General features: G+C 43.5%; 1 protein-coding gene across 1 annotated transcript; it reads left to right on the plus strand.

Moving 5' to 3' along the window:
• On the plus strand, positions 1-3,827 carry BBS10 (Bardet-Biedl syndrome 10). The gene is made up of 2 exons (XM_070407625.1): positions 1-216; positions 603-3,827. Exons 1-2 carry the CDS (start codon positions 32-34, stop codon positions 2,581-2,583), a joined length of 2,166 nt encoding a protein of 721 aa, XP_070263726.1. The 5' UTR covers positions 1-31; the 3' UTR covers positions 2,584-3,827.
• Positions 3,828-20,143: the final 16,316 nt, after the last annotated feature.

Consider the following 20,143-nt stretch of genomic DNA (forward strand, 5'->3'; position numbering starts at 1 on the left):
TGCCCACAGCCCGACCGCGACCTGCAGGGCTATGGCTGCCGAAGGGTCTTTGCAGGCAGCGTTGCAGGTCGCGCAGGCGCTGGAAACCATCGTGAGCGGCTGCGTGGGGCCCGAGGGCCGGCAGGTCCTGTGCACGAAGCCCACCGGCGGCGTGCTGCTCAGCCGGGACGGAGGCCGCCTCCTGGCGGCGCTTCACCTAGAGCATCCCCTGGCCAGGTACCCGCGTCCCCCGTCCGCCCGGAGCGCCCTCTGAGCGGCCGCCCAGGCCGCCTCCCGGCGCTCCGTGCCCCTGCGGCTGTGCTGCTGGAAAAAGCTGCCTCTGGGTGAGGCCATGTGTGCGCGGGGCTGGAGCGCTGCCCCGGCGAACACCGCACCGACACCAGATCTCACCAGCTCCTAACGTTTCTCACTCCCGCCGCAGCCGACCCCAGGCTCTAGGACTCCCAGTAACTTGGAGAAGGAAAAACTAAACCTAAGGGCATAGCAGAGGGACAGCATCCTCCTTTTATGCCGACAGCTGTGAAAACGTGGTTTCAATTTGGTCTAGATGTAGGAAGGCAGCCACTGAAAATCTGAGTTGCTTTATTTCTTTTTTTGTGCAGGGTGATGGTGGCGTGTGTTTCCAGCCATCTACGAAAAACAGGAGACGGTGCTAAGACATTCATGATCTTTCTTTGCCATTTGCTCAGAGGACTTCACGCAGCCACAGACAAAGAAAAAGATTCTTTGATTTCCAAACATAGTCACACTCACGGGAGGCATTGGAAAACTTGTTGTCGGTGGAAATTTATTTCCCAAGCTCTTCTAACGTTTCAGACACAAGTATTAGACCGTGTTGTGGACGAGTGTTTGAGTAGACACTTTCTGTCCGTCTTTTCTTCCTCCACTAAAGGGAGGAGGCTGTGTAGGAGCTCTTTCCAGTTGCTCTTAGAAGCATACTTTGGTGGAAGAGTGGGAAGAAATAATCACAGCTTTATTTCACAGTTGATGTGCGACTACTTTTTCCAGTGTATGGCTTGTGAAAGTGGGTGTGAAGAGGTATCTGAGTTAGTGGATGACTGTTTCGTAGAGCTGAACATTGGTGTCACTGGCCTTCCTGTTTCAGATTCCAGGATCGTGGCTGGGCTTGTGCTTCACAGAGACTTTTCTGTGTACTGTCCAGCAGATGGTGACATAAGAATAGCGTTCGTAACGGAAACCATTCAGCCTCTCTTTTCAACCTCTGGATCAGAGTTCATTCTAAATTCAGAGGCACAGTTTCAGACCTCTCAATTTTGGATTATGGAAAGGACAAAAGCAATCATGAAAAGCTTACAGAGTCAAAATGTAAAATTGCTCCTATCTAGTGTGAAACAACCAGACTTAGTTATTTATTATGCAGGGTTGAATGGCATATCAGTGGTGGAATGTTTATCATCGGAAGAAATTTCTCTTATTCAGAGGATCATTGGTCTTTCTCCCTTTGTACTGCCACAAGCCTCTTCGCAGTATGAAATCTCCAGCGCTGCTTTGGTGAAATTTTGTAAGCCCCTTATCCTTAGATCCAAAAGGTATGTTCATCTTGGCTTGATTAGCACATGTTCATTTATACCACACTGTATGGTTCTTTGTGCACCAGTGCAGGGTCTTGTTGAACAACATGAGGGTGCTTTACATGGAGCGTTTAAAATGCTTCGGCAGTTATTTAAAGACCTTGATCTGAGTTACACGACACAAACCAGTGGCCAAAATTATACATCAAGTCCTCTTACTTATAAGAGTAGGGAAAGTAATCAGTTGCCAGAAATTGTTAGTGGCTCAATACAAAGGCCACCTCAGGGCACAGTTGAAAAGAACGAAGGTGAACTGGCAAAAACTCACACATATTTAAAAGTACATTCAAATTTGGTAGTTCCAAGTGTAGGATCAGAAACATGTATTTCTTGTTCAACACCAAAAGTGACACCAGCAGATACACACCAGACAGATGAAACACGGAGATGTTTATCTGCGAACAAAACCAGGATAATTGATGACCGTGATTCATTTATTGAGAGTGATCCTACTACTGAGTCAACAGAAGAAAACACTAGAGTAGAAGCTTCTTATGAAAATTTATCGATCACGAAAATGGCTGGAAAGGGAAGTATGTTACCAGTGAGATGTAAGCCACTGGAGATGGGTGCTTCCCAGAGCTACTGTTTCTCATCTATACCAGCAGGTTGTGTTTTGCCAGTGGGTGGTAATTTTGAGATCTTGTTACATTACTATCTTCTCAACTATGTCAAAAAATGCCAGCAATCTGAAGCAACCATGGTTGGTATGATAATAGCTAACGCACTTTTAGGCATTCCCAAAATCCTGTATAAATCTAAGAAAGGAAATCAGAGCTTTCCACAAGTATATGTAAGAGCTCTCCATGCACTGCAAACCAACCAACCCATGGGAAGCAGTCAGACAGGTTTGGAATCAGTATCTGGTAAATACCAGTTGCTAACTTCAGTTCTTCAGTGTTTGGCAAAAATTTTAACCATTGATTTGGTAATCAGTATTAAGAGACAGCCTCAGGAAATTTATGATCAAGAGTCAGAAGAAGAGCTATGAAGTTGGAAAGTCATTATTAAAAAACAGTTATAATCCAACTCAAGCCATAAAGCAAAGCAAGCATATGACTTGATTCTCAAGTCAGTTCAATCTAGGTAGGAAAACAGCATGATTTAAAAAATCTTTCGAGGAAGTACACTAAGAGGCCAGCAGACATTCAGACACAAATATTAGATTGTTATGGAACAATTCTGAGGATAAAGCCTCCTGGCTGAGGGAAGCTAAGACCTGACTAAGTGTGTTCCTCCCCTCCACACAGACACCTCTTAATGTCCCTGTGTTTCAGCTCTGTGTCAGTCTGTGTTTAGGGGAGGGGGTTTCATTAGAGCGCCTTTTCACTCTCCATCTCTGTTCCCTTGCCTGTCTGTATTTAGTTCATAGAATCATTTAATCTCAGATTTGGATGAGGTCTTCAAATGCCATCCTATTTTATTTTATTTAAAAAAAAAAATACATTCCATTGATTTTCCACAGAGAGGAAGGGAGAGGGACAGAGAGCCAGAAACATCGATGAGAGAGAAACACCGATCAGCTGCCCCCTGCACACTCCCCACTGGGGATGCGCCCACAACCAAGGCACACGCCCCTGACCAGAATCGAACCCGGGATCCCCAAGTCCGCAGGCCGACGCTCCATCCACTGAGCCAAACCGGTCAGGTGCCATCCTATTTTAATTGTTTACTATATATTATTTACTTCATTTAAAATAATTACTCATGATTTCTAAAGCAATGAGTACAAAATCTCTATTCCTTTCTCAAAAAACATAAATCAAATTGGTTTGTACTTTCATATGGTCCCTTATTTATTTCCATTGCATTGGAAAGCCTGGAGAGTGTCCGACCCTCCATACGCCATTGAAGATATGCTACTCAAAATAGGACTTTGTGCACTGTGAACTTATTTTCATTTTTGTAGTTAAAAGTTAATTCCAGAAAGGACATGAATTCATACTTTAACTTTTTCCTGGCCCCTAAGAGCTTATAAAAATAATTAATGTTTTTGCTGGTTTTTTCTTGTACTTAGTGCATGGCCAGACATTAGTAGTAACAAATAATTTAAGAATTACTTATTTCCCATGTGAATTTTAAGTATTTTTGTTTTATTTGAAAGGTTTATAAATGCAAGTAATGTGCATCTACCCTTGAATAAGACAGTGTCTTCTACTTTTAGTTCTCTGTAACACCCACGACAATGCTGTTTATACCAAATACTCAGAAGTGTTTGTTGAATAAAACTGTTATCTTTAATCTGTTCTCCTAAGTGCATATTTCCATTGTAGTAATTCAACAACTTCTTGAGGAGGCTTACAATATGCAGGTGCTGAATAAACCCCGGCAAACAAATACTGTAGATATGGTTCTTGCCTTCACGCACCTTTCCTCAAGGGTGAATGGGTAGATAGTGACACTACTTGGGTTGGGATTAAATTTAGGAAAACTGACTTTTAAAAATTTAATTACAGTTAAACTTGAAAAAGTGGAGACTAATAATGTATTTAGAAATTATACTCCAACATCTTACAATGCCAAATCTCATAGTCTTTTATAATAAATATAAATCCTATCTAATAATAGACAAACATGGTAATTAACCGTACCTTCACTACGCCTCCCATTGGCTAATCAGCATGATATGCAAATTAACTGCCATCCAAGATGGTGGCCGGCAGCCATGCAGCTGAAGTGAGCAGAGGCTTGCTTGCTCCAGGGATGGAGGAAGCCAAGGTTCCCTGCCTGCCACGGCCCAGCTCTGAGCTCCGAAAGCAACAAAGTTTCAATTATAGAAGGTAAATAAATCCCAGAATAAAAAAAAAGGAGAGGCTGGAAGCTTCAGTCGCCGGCCAGCCTGAAAACGGCCCTCAGTCCCTCACCCAGACTGGCCAGGCACCCCAGTGGGGACCCCCACCCTGAAGGGGCTGTGACCAGCTGCACATAGCCATCAGCCCCTCACCCAGGCTGGCCAGGCACCCAAGCGGGACCCCCACCCTGATCTGGGACACCCTTCAGGGAAAACCAGCTGGCCCCCACCCGTGCACCAGGCCTCTATCCTATATAGTAAAAGGGTAATATGCAAACTGACCCTAACAGCACAAAGACTGGGAATGACTGGTCACTATGACACACACTGACCACCAGGAGGCAGACTCAATGCAGGAGCTGCCCCCTGGTGGTCAGTGCGCTCCCACATGGGGGAGCTCTGCTCAGCCACAAGCCAGGCTGATGGCTGCCAGTACAGCGGTGGTGGTGGGAGCCTCTCCTGCCTCCTCAGCAGCGCTAAGGATGTCCGACTGCAGCTAAGGATGTCCGACTGCTCCCCACTAGCAAATGGACATCCCCCGAGGGCTGCCAGGCTGCCAGAGGGATGTCTTATTGCCAGCTTAGGCCCAATCCCCTGGGGAGCAGGCCTAAGCCAGCAGTTGGTCCCAGACTGCGAGAGGGCACAGGCCGGGCTGAGGGACCCCTCCCCCGAGTGCACAAATTTTTGTGCACTGGGTCTCTAGTCCTATATAATAAAGAGGTGATATGCAAATTGACCGTCACACCCTCACAAAAGATGGCTGACCCCATGTGATCACAAGATGGCCAGCAGGGGAGGGCAGTTGGCGACCAAGCCGGCAGGGGAAGGCAGTTGGGGGTGACTGGGCCGGCAGGGGAGCGGTTAGGCATCGTTATGGGGTGATCAGGCTGGCAGGCAGAAGTGGTTAGGGGCTGATCAGGCAGGCAGGCAGGTGAGTGGTTGGGAGCCAGCAGCCCCGAATTGTGAGAGGGATCAGGTCTAAACCGGCAGTTGAACATTCCCCAAGGGGTCCCAGATTGGAGAGGGTGCAGGCTGGGCTGAGGGACAGCCTCCCCCCCCCCCCCGTCGCAGTGTGTGAATTTTGTGCACTGGGCCTCTAGTTAGTTTATAAGCTTTATGCCATAACATTATTTTATTTCTGTGAATAAATAAATTAGCTCTATTTCTTATACTGCATCCATAGTTATGTGAACCTACTATAAAATTGCTGTATACTTTTTTCCATTTACATTTTTTAAATTGCCTTTCAGGTCAGTTGATAGTTTTGCTGTATTATTATTATTCTGTTGTTGTTTTAAATACTTCTCCATCATTGAGGGCATTCAAAGACTTTTCCAGACATGCCCATTACCTTACATATGGTAGGTGTTTTATAGCTATGAATTACCACTAGTTTAGGAGCCCCTATGTAAGCTGGGTACTGAGTCTTTGTATATTTGGCACCTGGTCTAATATCTGGCACACAATGTTGAGGAACTATTTGGTGAGTGAGTCATTTGGTTCTCATAGATGAGGTCATAATTATTTCTATCAAGGTTTCATGGAAAAGAACCTGGAGGGAGTAGAAGGCAAAAATGTAGAAGAGATGTACACAAAGCAAATCTTTTTTTTTAATTAAAACAAAATCCTTTAAAAATTGTGGTAAGGCTTGCTTTCATGGGTTATAGAATAACACCAGGGAATTTATATCACTGGGTTAGATAGAAGAGCATTTTTAAAAATGTAATTATATCATACTTAAACCCTCTTCCACAAAGGATTTGAGATGGCCTGCAATAAGAACAGACAAAATTACAAATTTGAATAAAAAATTAAGGAACCGAGACCAAAGACAATGTAAAGACAATTAAAAGTCAGGACTGCTCTGGCCGGTTTTTCTCAGTGGTTAGAGCATCGGCCCATGGACTAAAGGGTCTCGAGTTCTATTTCCAGTCAAGGGCACGTACCTTGGTTGCAGGTTCCATCCCCAGACCCCGTCAGGGCACATACAGGAGATAACCAATCAATGTGTCTGTCTCACAACAATGTTTCTCTCTTTCTCTTCCCCTCCTCCCTCCCTTACACTCTCTCTTAAAAAAATAAATGAAAAAAATATTCTCGGGTGAAAATTTTTTAAAAAGTCAGGACCATGTTCCTGTTTTCTATTGCTGTATAATGAATAACCTTAAAACTTACTAGATTTGAATCACTATTAATACTTCTCTTGTTTCTGGGAGTTGCCTGAACTTAGCTGTACATCTTCCACTGTATTCTGGTTGAGGCAGTCCCAAAGGTCAGCTGAAGTTCAAGGGAAGGGAACACAGGCCCCACCAATGGGAAGAGTGCAATATCACATAAGAAGAGCATATGGGATGAGATATATTGAGGCTGCTATCTTTGAAAGCTATAACCTGCTGCATCATGGGAGAGAAAAGAGGACAAATATATGCATTAACTTCTTAGCTGAATTTTTAATTATTTTCTTAAGCTACATCTTAGTCCACCTCCCATAAGCACATATTCTCCAATAACCTTTATGAACCTCTTTTTTTTTTTCTTCATTGGGTCAGCACAAGCCTTTTTTATCCCCAAAACAATAGGCATTAAATAGTTGAATTTGAACATTTCTGAACTGCTGTAGCTAGAGGAGCTATGTAATCATGTTAGAGTCATGGTGTCCACATTTCAGACTAAAAGGGAAGTGGGAGAGGAATGTAATTAGAGCCTGAACTTTGATCAGAAATTACTCATCCCCTCCCAAAAGGAATATGACGTCTTTCCCATCACCACAGGACAACAAAGAACACAAAAACTACAGCTCAGAAACCATATGTACAGGGTGTGGCAAAAGTAGGTTTATAATTGTGAGTATGGGAAAGTTTATGGTTGTATTATTTATTGTATTATTTTCCATATGAACAACTATAAACCTACTTTTGCCCCACCATGTATGTTTATGTGTGTATATGTATTTATTTATTTTCCGTGGCAGCAAGAGATTGGTAACCACCCAAATTCTAGATGACACACAAAATAAATGGGTAGTGGCAGTGATTTGGGAGGGAAACATGCATAGGGAAGAGGCGGGAGGGTGAATTCTCAGTGTATACTTTATACCATTTTTATTTTTAAACCCTTTGAATACAATCCAAAAATGAAATAAAATTTAAAAGCTGGATTAAAAGCAAGCACATAGAGCATACTCTCCAAATAGTAATAAAGTAATAGGGATTCTGCTATAAAGAAATGCAAGATCAGCATGGAAGGAAAACTACATGAGCAGCACGGGGACAAATCAATAGAACTTTGAAAAGGTATATCACCTAAAGAGGAGTATTCTCTTATCTATACCTGGGTTGAGGTTTTCTCACTAGTTCTGGGAACATTCCTTCTTTGCGGCTACTGTGAGCTAATGAAAAGTGCCAGCAAGCAGTGTGTTATTCATTTCCTCAGGGAATTTCCACAGCCCTGGGTCTGTTCCTCTTATGCAGACTGACCATCAGCTTTTGTCAACACACTGGGAATGGATCTGTCTCAGGGGCTGACTCAAACCACACTTGTGAGCGTGATCAGTTTATTTACAATGAAAACTGTCCTGAGAACTAGAATATTCCAACTCCATCTGACCAGTCTTTCCGTTATGGATGGACTGATAAGGGAAGTCAAAGTAATAATCAAGTGGTTACTCAGCAGGCATGGAATCAGAAGAGAAATCCGTTTAACTTCATGATCCTCCCCCCAATCTGTCCGTGTGCTCAGTCCTGATCCTCTTCTCCATGTACACTTGCTTCCTGAGGGATTCTGTCCATGACCTGGCTACCACTACATGCTGAGAATTCCAGATTGTTTCGCTCCAGCCAGTCTTTTTGCCGAACTCCCAATTCATTTATCCAACTACCAATCCAGTCCCCACTGGGATGCTCACCATCCATATGTCCAAAACAATTGCTATTTCCCATCCCCTAAACCTTGTCCTTCCCCTGCTGTTCCATCTCACTTAATGGCAACACCAATCTCCCACTTGCTCAGGACAAAAACCTAAAAGATAACTTGACTCCTCTCTTTCCTTCACATCCCACAACCAATCCATCTGTCAGCAAATCCTGCTGGCTCCACGTACAAAGTAGACTTCAAATCCGCCTGTTTCTCACCATTGCCACTCCAGCCCAAACCACTTCATGTCTCAGCAGCCTCCTAATGGTTTTCTTTGCTTCTCTTACTATGTAGTTCTCTAAAGTGATTTCCTTCTAGTTTTTTATTAAAAATTTTTTGAACCCACAAAAAAGTTGAAAAGTACAATGAATATCTACATCCCCTTCATCTAGATACACCAATTACCATTTTACTCCCATTGTGCATGTACACACACACACACACACACACACACAGAACACACATTTTACTGAACTATTTGAGAATAAGTTGTAGATATTATACTTTATCCCCAAATACCTCAGTATGTATTTCCCATGAACAAGGACTTTCCCCTACATGACTGAGTGATTTTTTTTATATGCAAATCATGTCATTCCCCTGCTCAAAGTCCTCCAAAGGTTTTTTATTCACACAGAATGAAATCCAAATTTATTATTGTCTATAAAGCTCTGCATGATCTGTCCCTTACCTATATCTTAGCCCTCATCCCCTACCACTCCCCCTCTAGCTTTCTCCCCACCAGCTACACTATACCAGTTAGGACAGGTTATGCCATAGTGAGGTAACAACTCCAAGCCTCAGAGACTTGAAACACAGAAATTTCCTTTTTTTGTTTTAATTTTGTAAAATTTTATTTGAAAGAGAAAAGAGACATCGATTTGTTGTTCTACATATGCATTCACTGGTTGATTCTTATATGTGCCCTGACCGGGGATCAAACCCATAACCTTGGTATATCAGGATGATGCTTTAACCAACTGAGCTACCCAGCCAGGGCACACTTTTATTTCTTACATTCATATGTATTAGGGACCAGCTGGGGACTCTGTTCGCACACTGTTTTCTTCCTCACTCTTAGATTCAGACTGATGGAGCAGCTGTAAGCATGTCAAACTTGTGGCCAGTGGGCCGAGGCATGCAGCCCGCTGGCCACAAGTTTGACATGCTTGATCAACAGCAGTGGTTCTCAACCTTCCTAATGCCGCGACCCTTTAATACAGTTCCTCATGTTGTGGTGACCCCCAACCATAAAATTATTTTCATTGCTACTTCATAACTGTAATTTTGCTACTGTAAACAATATGTAATTATATATGTGTTTTCCGATGGTCTTTGGCAACCCCTGTGAAAGGGTCATTCGATCCCCAAAGGGGTCGCGACCCACAAGTTGAGAACTGCTGATCTAGAGCATTTCCATCACCATGCCAGAGACACACACAAAAAAGGTGCTCTAAAGGGTCTTTCATTGGGTCTTTCCATTAATGGTACATGTCATTTCTGCTCATGACTCACTGTCCAGAACTAACCACATGGCCCACCCATCTACAGAGGAACCAGGCAGTGCAGTCCTACTTTGTGCTTGGAAGGAGAGACAACCAGAACATTTGACAAGCAGCACTAACAGAACTAGCTGCCTTTCTGTTCCTTGGATACACACAAGTTCATTCCAGCCTCAGAGCTTTCCACTTGCTGATCTGGCTGCTTAGAATTCTCTTCCCCTCTGATCTTCAGGTAGCTCACTTCCACACTTTATTTACTTGTCTCTGTTTTAATATCACCTCCTCAGAGATACCTTTTTTGGCCTTTCCATTTGATATAATATCATGTTCCCTCATTCAATCTCTATCTTCCTTCCCTGTTAAGTTTTTTTAAACACTGACTTCATGTTGAGAGAGAGAGAGAGAGAGAGAGAGCTTATTGACTGACTCTCCCAATAAAATGCAAAGTTCATGAAGACTTTGACTTATTCATTTCCAGCATGTAGGATAGTGCCTGGCCTAGTAGGTGTTCAATAAAGTTCAGTGAATCAATGAATAAATAGGACGGGACCCACTGAAAGACTGACTAAGGTTCCCTTCTCCTCAGCAGTGATTGGATAGACCCAACCAACATTTGCCTCGGTGACTTCATTTTTGTTTGTTTCCAATGCGCCTAAACTCTGATGGACAGTTTTTTCTCAAAATACCAAATCCCTGCAGAATCCTACTGGCCTGAGAGCCATTCTATTTCTTCCAGATGACTGATGTCTCTGTTCTAAACAATTATTTGTTCTTTTTAAAGAGGAGCTTTCAGTAGAAAATTTTATTTCCAAGTCTATAGCCCCATGTATTGATGACACTTTGTTATGGTCTAATCACATTTATGGTTGGATTAACATTATGGTAAAATATGCATAATTCTTCCAGTCTCTTGTCATTCACAACTGCTCCTTTGGATATATTTAGTATCAGGTAAAAGAGGGGCATTCTTATCCCTCCACCACCGATTCCAGATCTCTTTATAAATATACTAGTGGCTCGGTACAGGAATTCATGCACATTGAAAGGAAATTAATTAGAAGGAATATTTTAATATCGCTATTCGCCCTTTATAATAGAAGTGTCAACCAAATTCACGATCGACAATGACAAATGGAAACACATGTGTGCAGTTGGCGCCAGGGAGAGCTTTATATCTATAATAATGAAAGCGTAATATGCTAATTAGGGCAAACTTCCTTCCAGATGAAGCCAGGGCTGTGAGGGAAGCCCGGATCCCGGGTGCCCGCTGGCGGCTGGAGGGAAGCCCAGGTCCTGGGTACCATTAGCCAGGGGAAGGAAGGCCTACTCTTGCATGAATTTCATGCATCAGGCCTCTAGTTTATAGAATAAACTTGCTTAATTAGACCTGCTTTCTGATTTAGCTCAACTTTTTCCAGCCCAGTGAAGCACCCCAACTTCTCTTTCAGGCAAATGTCAGCAACACAGCAGTAAATATCAACACAAAGCAAATTATTATTGTAGTTCACACAGGGAGAACAAAGAGTAAAATATTTAACTGCAGCAGTGTTTGACTATATTCTGTGCAGTGAGAAAACCTGAAGTCATTTTCAAGGTCCACCATTTCTTACTTCTTTTCAGTTGGGTTAAGTTTCTAAACTTTCTAAATCTCCATTTCCAGGCTAATGAAAAGAAAATAGGATTCTACAGAGTCTCCTATCTACCTACTCCAGGACTTCTGTGAGGACCAAATGAGATGAGGCACGGGAAAATGCTTCACAGACATTTGGTTAAAGTGTAAAATGTTTCCACCTGGCTATAAAGCAAATCGTGTTCCTGGGCTGAAGAAACTCCAAGGAGGCTAGTCGCTAAGGAGAGGAAGCCAGATGTTGTTACATGACATCATTACCCGGCGCCCACAGCCACTGTTTCTGGGCTGGGCTGAGCTGTGGGTCGCATTTTGCATCATGGGGTCCCAGCAGCATCAGCTGCGATTTGGTGGGGTATTGCTCTGGGGTGGTGGTGAGGCCTGTGTCCCACTTGGGGGAAGCTAGGTGTTGCTATGTGGGCACCAGGTTCGTGGTGCCATTTCTCTGTAAATGGCCAGTGCACATCATGACAGCTCCTGCATTGAGCATCTGCCCCCTGGTGGTCAGTGCATGTCATAGCGACCTGTCAGATGGACACTTAGCATATTAGCCTTTTATATATATAGACTAGAAATCCGTTGCACGAAGATTCGTGCAATAGGCCTTCCTTCCCCTGGCTGCTGGCACCAGTTTTCCTCCGGCACCCAGGACCTTTGGTCCGGCTGCAGCGGAGAAGCCAAGCCTCTTCAGTCTTCAGTCTTCAGTCTTCAGTCTTCAGTCTTCACTCTGTGCCTGCATATGCAAATTAACCACCATCTTTGTTGGGTTAATTTGCATAGTTGCTCTGATTGGCTGGTGGGTGTAGTGGAGTGACACCAATTTGCATGTTTCTCTTTTATTAGTGTAGATTTTATATATATAGATGTCTGGGTGAAAACCTCCCTGATCATTGCAACCAAAGTTCGCATGACCAGGTTAAGTCTACCTAGTTTCTGATTGGGGGTGCTCCGTGAACTACTCAGAGGGTTTCATATTATGATGAACTCCGTTATCTGTGCCCCAACTATAGGGAAGTCCCTGCTTCAACAACATGGTATATTTAATCTTAATACATATTCCAAAAATACATTTATGACCCAGTTCTTTAGGGTCCACTTTAATTAGTGAAATATTAACCATTCAATACAGGTTGAAGAATTTTTAATATCTTAAATGTTCTTAATGCAATAGCAAACACACACACACACACACACACACACACAATAAAAACCCATCCCTGCCACAGACATCGCCAGCTTTATATATATGTAGTGATCACACCATGTATACGGTGTTTAGTGATTTGTTTTCTTTTCCTGTTTTGCTTACCTCCCCACTCCTTTCACATTGTACCCCCATCACCATGCCCAAACCAGATAATCCTGTAAAGCACCTACCAGGTCTCCTTCCATATTTTTCACCATGCCTCTCATGAAATCATATACCAATGTACATACATACACATAATGTGCTAATGGATTGTTTCTGACCTACTTGATTGAGATTCCTCTCATCTTGTCTCACTCACTGTCCCTCCAGGGAGGTAAAGGGACTCACCTGACTGGTGAGTTTGACTCAGCACTCTCTTTCTTTTGGTTAAGAGAAAGGAAACATGGTCAGCTTCAACCCTGTAGGCCTGTGACAGGAGTCGGTCGTGTTGAAAACCACGCCTGGGTGGGTGTGAATGGTGCAGAGGGAACACTGGCCAGCCTGCTCCATTTAGCCCTCTAAGCCCTGCCATCCAGCACAGGCGTCATCTGGAATTACTGCTGTGTTTCTATCTCCCTCCGCCTGATTCCCATGTCTGCCATCCAGTGGGAGGGGGGTTATTTATTCGGTCCCCTAAAACTCCATCCCTACAGACATTGCCAGCTTTTTATTGCCAGTGTCAGGTAAAGTAGCAGCAAGGACCAACTGAAACTGGACAGTGTCCTCATTGTCACCACCAGTGTGCCAGCTCTCACATGCTCACAGGGCTGAACTCTCCCCCGGTCTCCACTCACGCCACCAACCCAGGAGCAGGCCCAGGGAGAGGAGTGGAGAAGGGAGGCCCATGCCTCCCATCACACAGCTGAGCTGTCCTTGGGGGAAGGACTGTGACATGGACAGGAGACTGGATTTTAATCATAAGCTTTGAAAGCAATCACTAGAATGGGCTTCATTTGGCCAAAGAGACCCAAGTGTTGGCGTTTTTTTGTTTTGTTTTTTTTTGGGCATTATAAATGTTTTCCAGCTCCAGGGTGAGTGGAGTCTCTGAAAAAGAAAAGTTATTGGGAAACCTAGGTGTTCTGTGTTCTGTGCCACTGAACAGAGATTCTTCAATCAACCTCACGCCAGATACATAAAGATGGAAACACAGACAGAAGAGAGAGCTCTCTCCAGTTCACAGCTCCAGAGCCTTCCCTGGCTCAGCAGTGTTCCTGCAGGAGAAGGGAACTAGTGGCAACACTTTAATAAGGAAAGAAAATCCAGATTAGTGGAGTGATTTAATGAGAGGAATGTTTTATTAATTTGGTTAGGAAAGTGGAAGGTGGAGAGAGAGAAAGGGAAATGAGTCATTCCAGGATGATGGGATGGAGATATCAGGTCTAACCAGTGTAGACTGGAAGACCATGGGGCATGCACATAATTAGCTTAAAAGGGCAGTTAAGGTTGTGTTTTAAGTTTGATGCTTTTTGTGTCCACTACAAGGCTTGGACCCTGGGAATGGTAACAAAGAAATCTCAGGGAAATACTGAATTTCAGTTATTTCTCCATAAATACTAAATATAAATATTCAAATGCATACATATATTAGAGATACATAATAAATAATATGAAACACAAATCCTATCTAATAACAGACAAACATGGTAATTGACCATACCTTCACTACGCCTACCATTGGCTAATCAGCGTGATATGCAAATTAACCACCAACAAAGATGGCGGTTAATTTGCATACGTAGGCTCCAAGCGGCAGAGGGAAGACTGAAGGCAAGCCGGAGCAGCGAAGACGGAAGACGGAAGGCGGCTCCGGCTGTAGTGAAGGCCTGGGTCCCGGGTGCTGGAGGAAAACCTGTGCCAGCAGCCAGGAGAAGGGAAGGCCTATTGCACGAATCTCTTCGTGCAACAGGCCTCTAGTATATATATAAAAAGCAATTTAGTATAATTCGTTAACACTATGAAATCTATTTTACAATACCATAATTTAGCTAAGGAAAAGGTTATTTCCAGGTTATCTCTTTTCTAATTTATAACAAACTTGCTTCAGTCTCATCTTCAAAATGTCTTCACAACAAAATGTCTTTCACAGAATTTCTTTAAATAGCACTGTGCACTTAAACTTCTTCATTAGAATGCCTTTTTATTCACCATTCTTTCAGAAATTCTTCCAGTCAGCAGCTTCTCTGGAAATCCAGAAAGCATCCTCCTGAAACTGTAACATGGCCCAATCTGCAGACTTTATAATTGCGCAGTCAAATGATTTTGCATCTGCCACACTAAGCACATTTAGGAGGCAGCGTGGCATGGGGACATGGGCTGTAGAGCCTCATAGACCGGCGTTAGGATCCTGGATCTGCCATTTACTAGTTGTGTGACCTTTAACAACTTGCCTACCCTTGCTGAACCTTACCTCCCTCAACAGTTCTTTCAGTTATCTATAGTTGCATAACAAATTATCCTAACTTAGTAGCTCGAAATAACAAACATTTATTCTCTCACACGGTTTCTGTGAGTCAGGAGTCTGGAGTGGGTTAGCTGGGTGCTTCTGGCCCAGGGTCTGTCAGAGGCCAGGCGTTGGTCAGGAGACGACTGGCTGAAAGGACGCACTTCGCTCACTCACAGGGCTGTCGGCAGGAGGCCTCAGTGCCTCCACCACATGAGCCTCTCCATAGGGCTGCTGAGGTGCCTGCACCGCAGGGCAGCTGGCCTCCCAGCCAGTGACAGAGAGAGCAAGGCAGAGGCCCAAGGGCTTTTCTGATCCTGTCCCTTCTGCTGTATTCTCATCATTAGAAGTGAGTCACTGCGTCCGCTCCCACTCAGTGGGAGGGGAATAGTCTCTACCCTCTGAAGGGAGGAATAGCAAAAAAAAAATAATAATAATAAAATTATGGTTTAAGATGATCACAATTGTAAAACAGGAATAATAGTATTTATTTTATTGCACCCTTGAAAAAATCAAAGTTAAACATTTAGAACTGTGCTGGCTTCTAAGTAAATATTCATCGACTTAGTCTTCATTGAGTACCTACTACTGAGCTGCATGATAAGAATATGATCGTGAGAGGAGACCAAGATGGCGGCGTAGGTAAACACCGGAGACCGCTGCCGCAAACAACCATTTCAAAAATACAACTAAAAGACGGAACGGACATCACCCAGAACCACAGGAAAGCTGGCTGAAGAGAGACTCTACAACTAGAAGGAAAGAGAACAGCAAACGGAGGCTCAGAGGCGGCGCAGTGTGGAAAATACAAAGGTACCGAGGTGCGCGCGCAAAGCGGGCTGATGGCTGAGGGCGCGGTTGTCATTTTCGGTCGGGAGTGAGTCTCAGACTCTGGGCTCCAGATCCGGGCGAGTCTCTAGGGACCCAGACTCAAACGGGAGAAGCGGGATTATCCGGCATCAGTTGGAACCTGAGGGCAGCTTTCTCTCCGAGGTTTGCAGTGGCTGCCGGGGTTCTGAGAAGCAGAGCCTCTGGGAACGGGACTGAGAGCGGCCATAACTGCTCCCTCCGCCCGCCCTGTTGAGCCCGCCCCGCCCAAACCCTGCGCACAGCCATTTGCCGATCGCCTCAGGCAAAGGCTGGATTAGCGCCTCCCCAGAAGGCAGACGTTTTCCACACAGCTGTTTCCTGCAGCCAGTCGGCCTGGTGGTCAAATCCCTCTAGTGTTAACTACAACAATTAAGGCTTGGCTAGAACAAGACTGCGCACAAAGACCACAAGGGGGTGCACCAAGAAAGCATAAAAGATGCGGAGACAAAAAAACATGACAGAAATGGAAGATATGGAGCTAAGAATCGCAATTTTGAGGGCTTGCCATAAATTTGTGCAGAGCCTCACGAAAACTAATGAGACCCTCGATGCTACGATAAAGAAATTAGAAAGTAAGCATACACGGACTGAAATAAAGAATATTATACCCAATAGCAGACCAGAGGAGCACAAGAATCAAACCAAAGATTTGACAAAAAACACCCAACTGGAAAAGCAAAATGAAAAAAGAATCCGAAAGTGTGAAGATAGTGTAAGGAGCCTCTGGGACAGTTTCAAGCGTACCAACATCAGAATAATAGGGGTGCCAGAAGATGAAAGACAGCAAGATATTGAAAACCTATTTGAAGAAATAATGGCAGAAAACTTCCCCCACCTGGTGAAAGAAATGGACTTACAGGTCCAAGAAGCGCAGAGAACCCCAAACAAAAGGAATCCAAAGAGGACCACACCAAGACACATCATAATTAAAATGCCAAGAGCAAAAGACAAAGAGAGAATCTTAAAAGCAGCAAGAGAAAGAGACTCAATTACCTACAAGGGAATACCCATACGACTGTCAGCTGATTTCTCAACAGAAACTTTGCAGGCCAGAAGGGAATGGCAAGAAATATTCAAAGTGCTGAATACCAAGAACCTACAACCAAGATTACTTTATCCAGCAAAGCTATCATTCAGAACTGAAGGTCAGATAAAGAGCTTCACAGACAAGGAAAAGCTAAAGGAGTTCACCACCACTAAACCAGTATTATACGAAATACTGAAAGGTATCCTTTAAGAAGAGGAAGAAGAAAAAGGTAAAGATACAAATTGTGAACAACAAACATGCATCTATCAACAAATGAATCTAAGAATCAAGTGAATAAATAATCTGATGTACAGAATGAACTGGTGATTATAATGAATCAGGGACATAGAAAGGGAATGGACTGACTATTTTTGGGGGGGTAAGGGGAATGGGAGATGCGGGAAGAGACTGGACAAAAATCGTGCACCTATGGATGAGGACAGTGGGTGGGGAGTGAGGGCGGAGGGTGGGGCGGGAACTGGAAGGAGGGGAGTTATGGGGGGGGAAGAGGAACAAATGTAATCTGAACAATAAAAATTTAATTAAAATTAAAAAAAAAAAAAAAAAGAATATGATCGTGAGAAAATCCAGCAGAGTCCCTGCCCTCATGAAGCTCCCAGTGTAATGGGAAGATTGACACTAATAATACATTAACCATGTCAAATCAGTGCTTCGCATGTGAGGAAATGATGTTGAACTGAGATCTCAAAGATGAGTAGGAGTTGACTCGGTGCAGGAGGAAGAGAAGAGGGTTCTGGGTAAAAGGGACAACAGGGTGAGCTGTGTGTGTGTAAGTGGGGAGAGGACACGGCACAGGGCGGTGGGTGTGGCTGGGGCAGGGGAAGCGCTGCCGCCAAAGGCTGAAGAGGTAGTTAGGAACTAGCCTCTGCTCTGCTCTGTCTGACAAAGGAGAGAAAACATTTCATATACTTTTATGAGATAGGCGGCTGCCGGGAGTTGACTACAAAGGAGCGTGAGAAACTTTAGGGGATGAGGGGTGTTCTCTATCGTGATTGTGGTAGTGGTTACGAGAGTGTATGTTTGCTGGAAATCATAGAACTGTAGAGTAAAGAGGGTGAATTTTTCTATACATAAATTATACCTTAATAAGCCTGAGTTTTAAAATATACACTTGTATGCAGGCACTTTTATGGAGGGGTACTATAACGTTGTGAATTTTCCTCTAATATGGGTTTTGGATTTTTTCCAAAGAATGTTAATCAACAGAAGACTGTCTCGATGAAGTTTAACCTGCCTAGCGGTGCTGTAGCTAAAACCCTACGCTCAGTGAGACTGAGCTGTGTGTGTGTCTGTGTGTGTTTTGGTGGGAGGAATAAACACATCAAAGTAAACTAAATACAGCACAGTTTTTGTCATTAAAAGTAAGACGTTTACAACTATGTAAAGCATGAAGGGAGGGAGTTTTCAGAGATGATAAATCAAGTTATTTAATGTACGTGCTGACCTTTTTGGTTGCTCTATTTTTATTCTGAAAAGATGTTGCTGTATGAATACAGTTCCAAAATCAACAATGATGCTTAACAATGGAATTTAAGAGACTATTATTTGATACAAAAACAATAACAGACACGAAGTAGAACAGGTTTTCCTGGCTCAGAAGCTGATAGAATGCCTGTAATCTTATCCTTAGGCCAGACACTGATGCCATTAAGCTTTTGTGAAATTAAAGATTCGAGAATAGCACCATGTTCGTTGCAGCATTGGACTTCACGTCCAACAGCTGAGCTCTTGAGATTTCCAATAGATTTCCAATATAAAATGCTGTCAATTAAAAAAAATGGATAGGATTTCATTGTATACATTTACCACATTTTATGTATCTATTACAAAGCAATGGGAAACAGCCTACAACTGTTCTCCACACCGTGGGTGAATCTCACAAACAAAAGAAGCCTTGTACAAACGTGCATCTTGTATGATTGCGTTTCTATAAGGTACAGCCCCTGGCAAAGCTAGTCAACGCTGCGACACATCAGTAGAGCCGACCCCTGCAGGGGGGCTGGGGAGCCACTGACTGGTATAGATAACGTTCTGTTGCTTGATCTGGGAGCTGGTTACGCGGGTGTGTTCAGTGTGTGTTAATCATTGTGCTGTACATTTATGATATGTATACTTTTATAGGTGGAATGTTATATTTCATTAAAAAGTATTTTTTAACTAAAAATGAAATATATGAAACAACTCCTGGAGGCATGTTTCCTAAAACAGAAAACGGGGATATTAGCCCCGGCTTTCACCACGGTCACGGATTGCGCCAATGGAAGGCTGCTACATACACGGCTGCAGAACTGCCCTCCTTCCTGAGGAGACCGCCTTTCTGAGCAGGGGCTTTAGAAAGCAGCACTCAGGGAGGGTAAGGAGTTAAGGGGCACCAACCAAGCCTCGCCATCAACAAGGTAATCAGAGCCGATCACCCTCACTTTCTTGTTGTAAGGTTTGGAATTTTGCACAGTAATCCAGTAGCTTAAAAACTGACCCAGCCCGGCCAGCTTGGTTCAGTGGTTGAGCATCGACCTATGAACCAGGAGATCACAATTCAATTCCACGTCAGGGCACATGCCTGGGTTGCGGGCTCGATCCCCAGTAGGAGATCAGCAGGAGGCAGCCGATCCATGATTCTCTCTCATCGTTGATGTTTCTATCTCTCTCTCCCTCCTTCCGCTCTGAAATCAATAAAAATATATTTTTTAAAAAACTGACCCAGACTGTGTGAAAATGTTTGGGCATACATTTCTGTAGGGTTTGGGAGTTAGAAAATTTGTTTTCTAGTATTTCTGATGATTTCACTATTTATAAGCAAATTTATCAAACACAGTTTTATTCAAGTCCCTTTGCCAGAAGCTGTGGAAGTGACAAAAAGATATAGAAGACACTTCCTTGGCTTCAATAAGCTGGTGATCTATGGGGAGTTGGTCCACACCATGAAAAGATTAACCAAAAGTACATAGCAGCCTACAAGGTTTGAATGAGGAAGCTCTGATTAAATGCAGCTATTGGCATGCAAGGTAAATTTACTATGTTCAGTAAAGGACAGGGAAAGCAAAGGAGACAGAAACTGAGCTAGAATTCCGGGAAGGAATTTAAAGGAATGAAGTAGACATGGAAATGTGAAGAGAAATTTAAGAAGGGAGATTAATGGTGTAAACAAAGATGTCAAAGGATTAATACACAA

Source organism: Myotis yumanensis, unplaced genomic scaffold, assembly GCF_028538775.1.
Source record: "Myotis yumanensis isolate MYYU_CA2020_CCGP unplaced genomic scaffold, mMyoYum1.0.hap1 SCAF_3, whole genome shotgun sequence".
In the NCBI taxonomy this organism is placed as follows: domain Eukaryota; kingdom Metazoa; phylum Chordata; class Mammalia; order Chiroptera; family Vespertilionidae; genus Myotis; species Myotis yumanensis.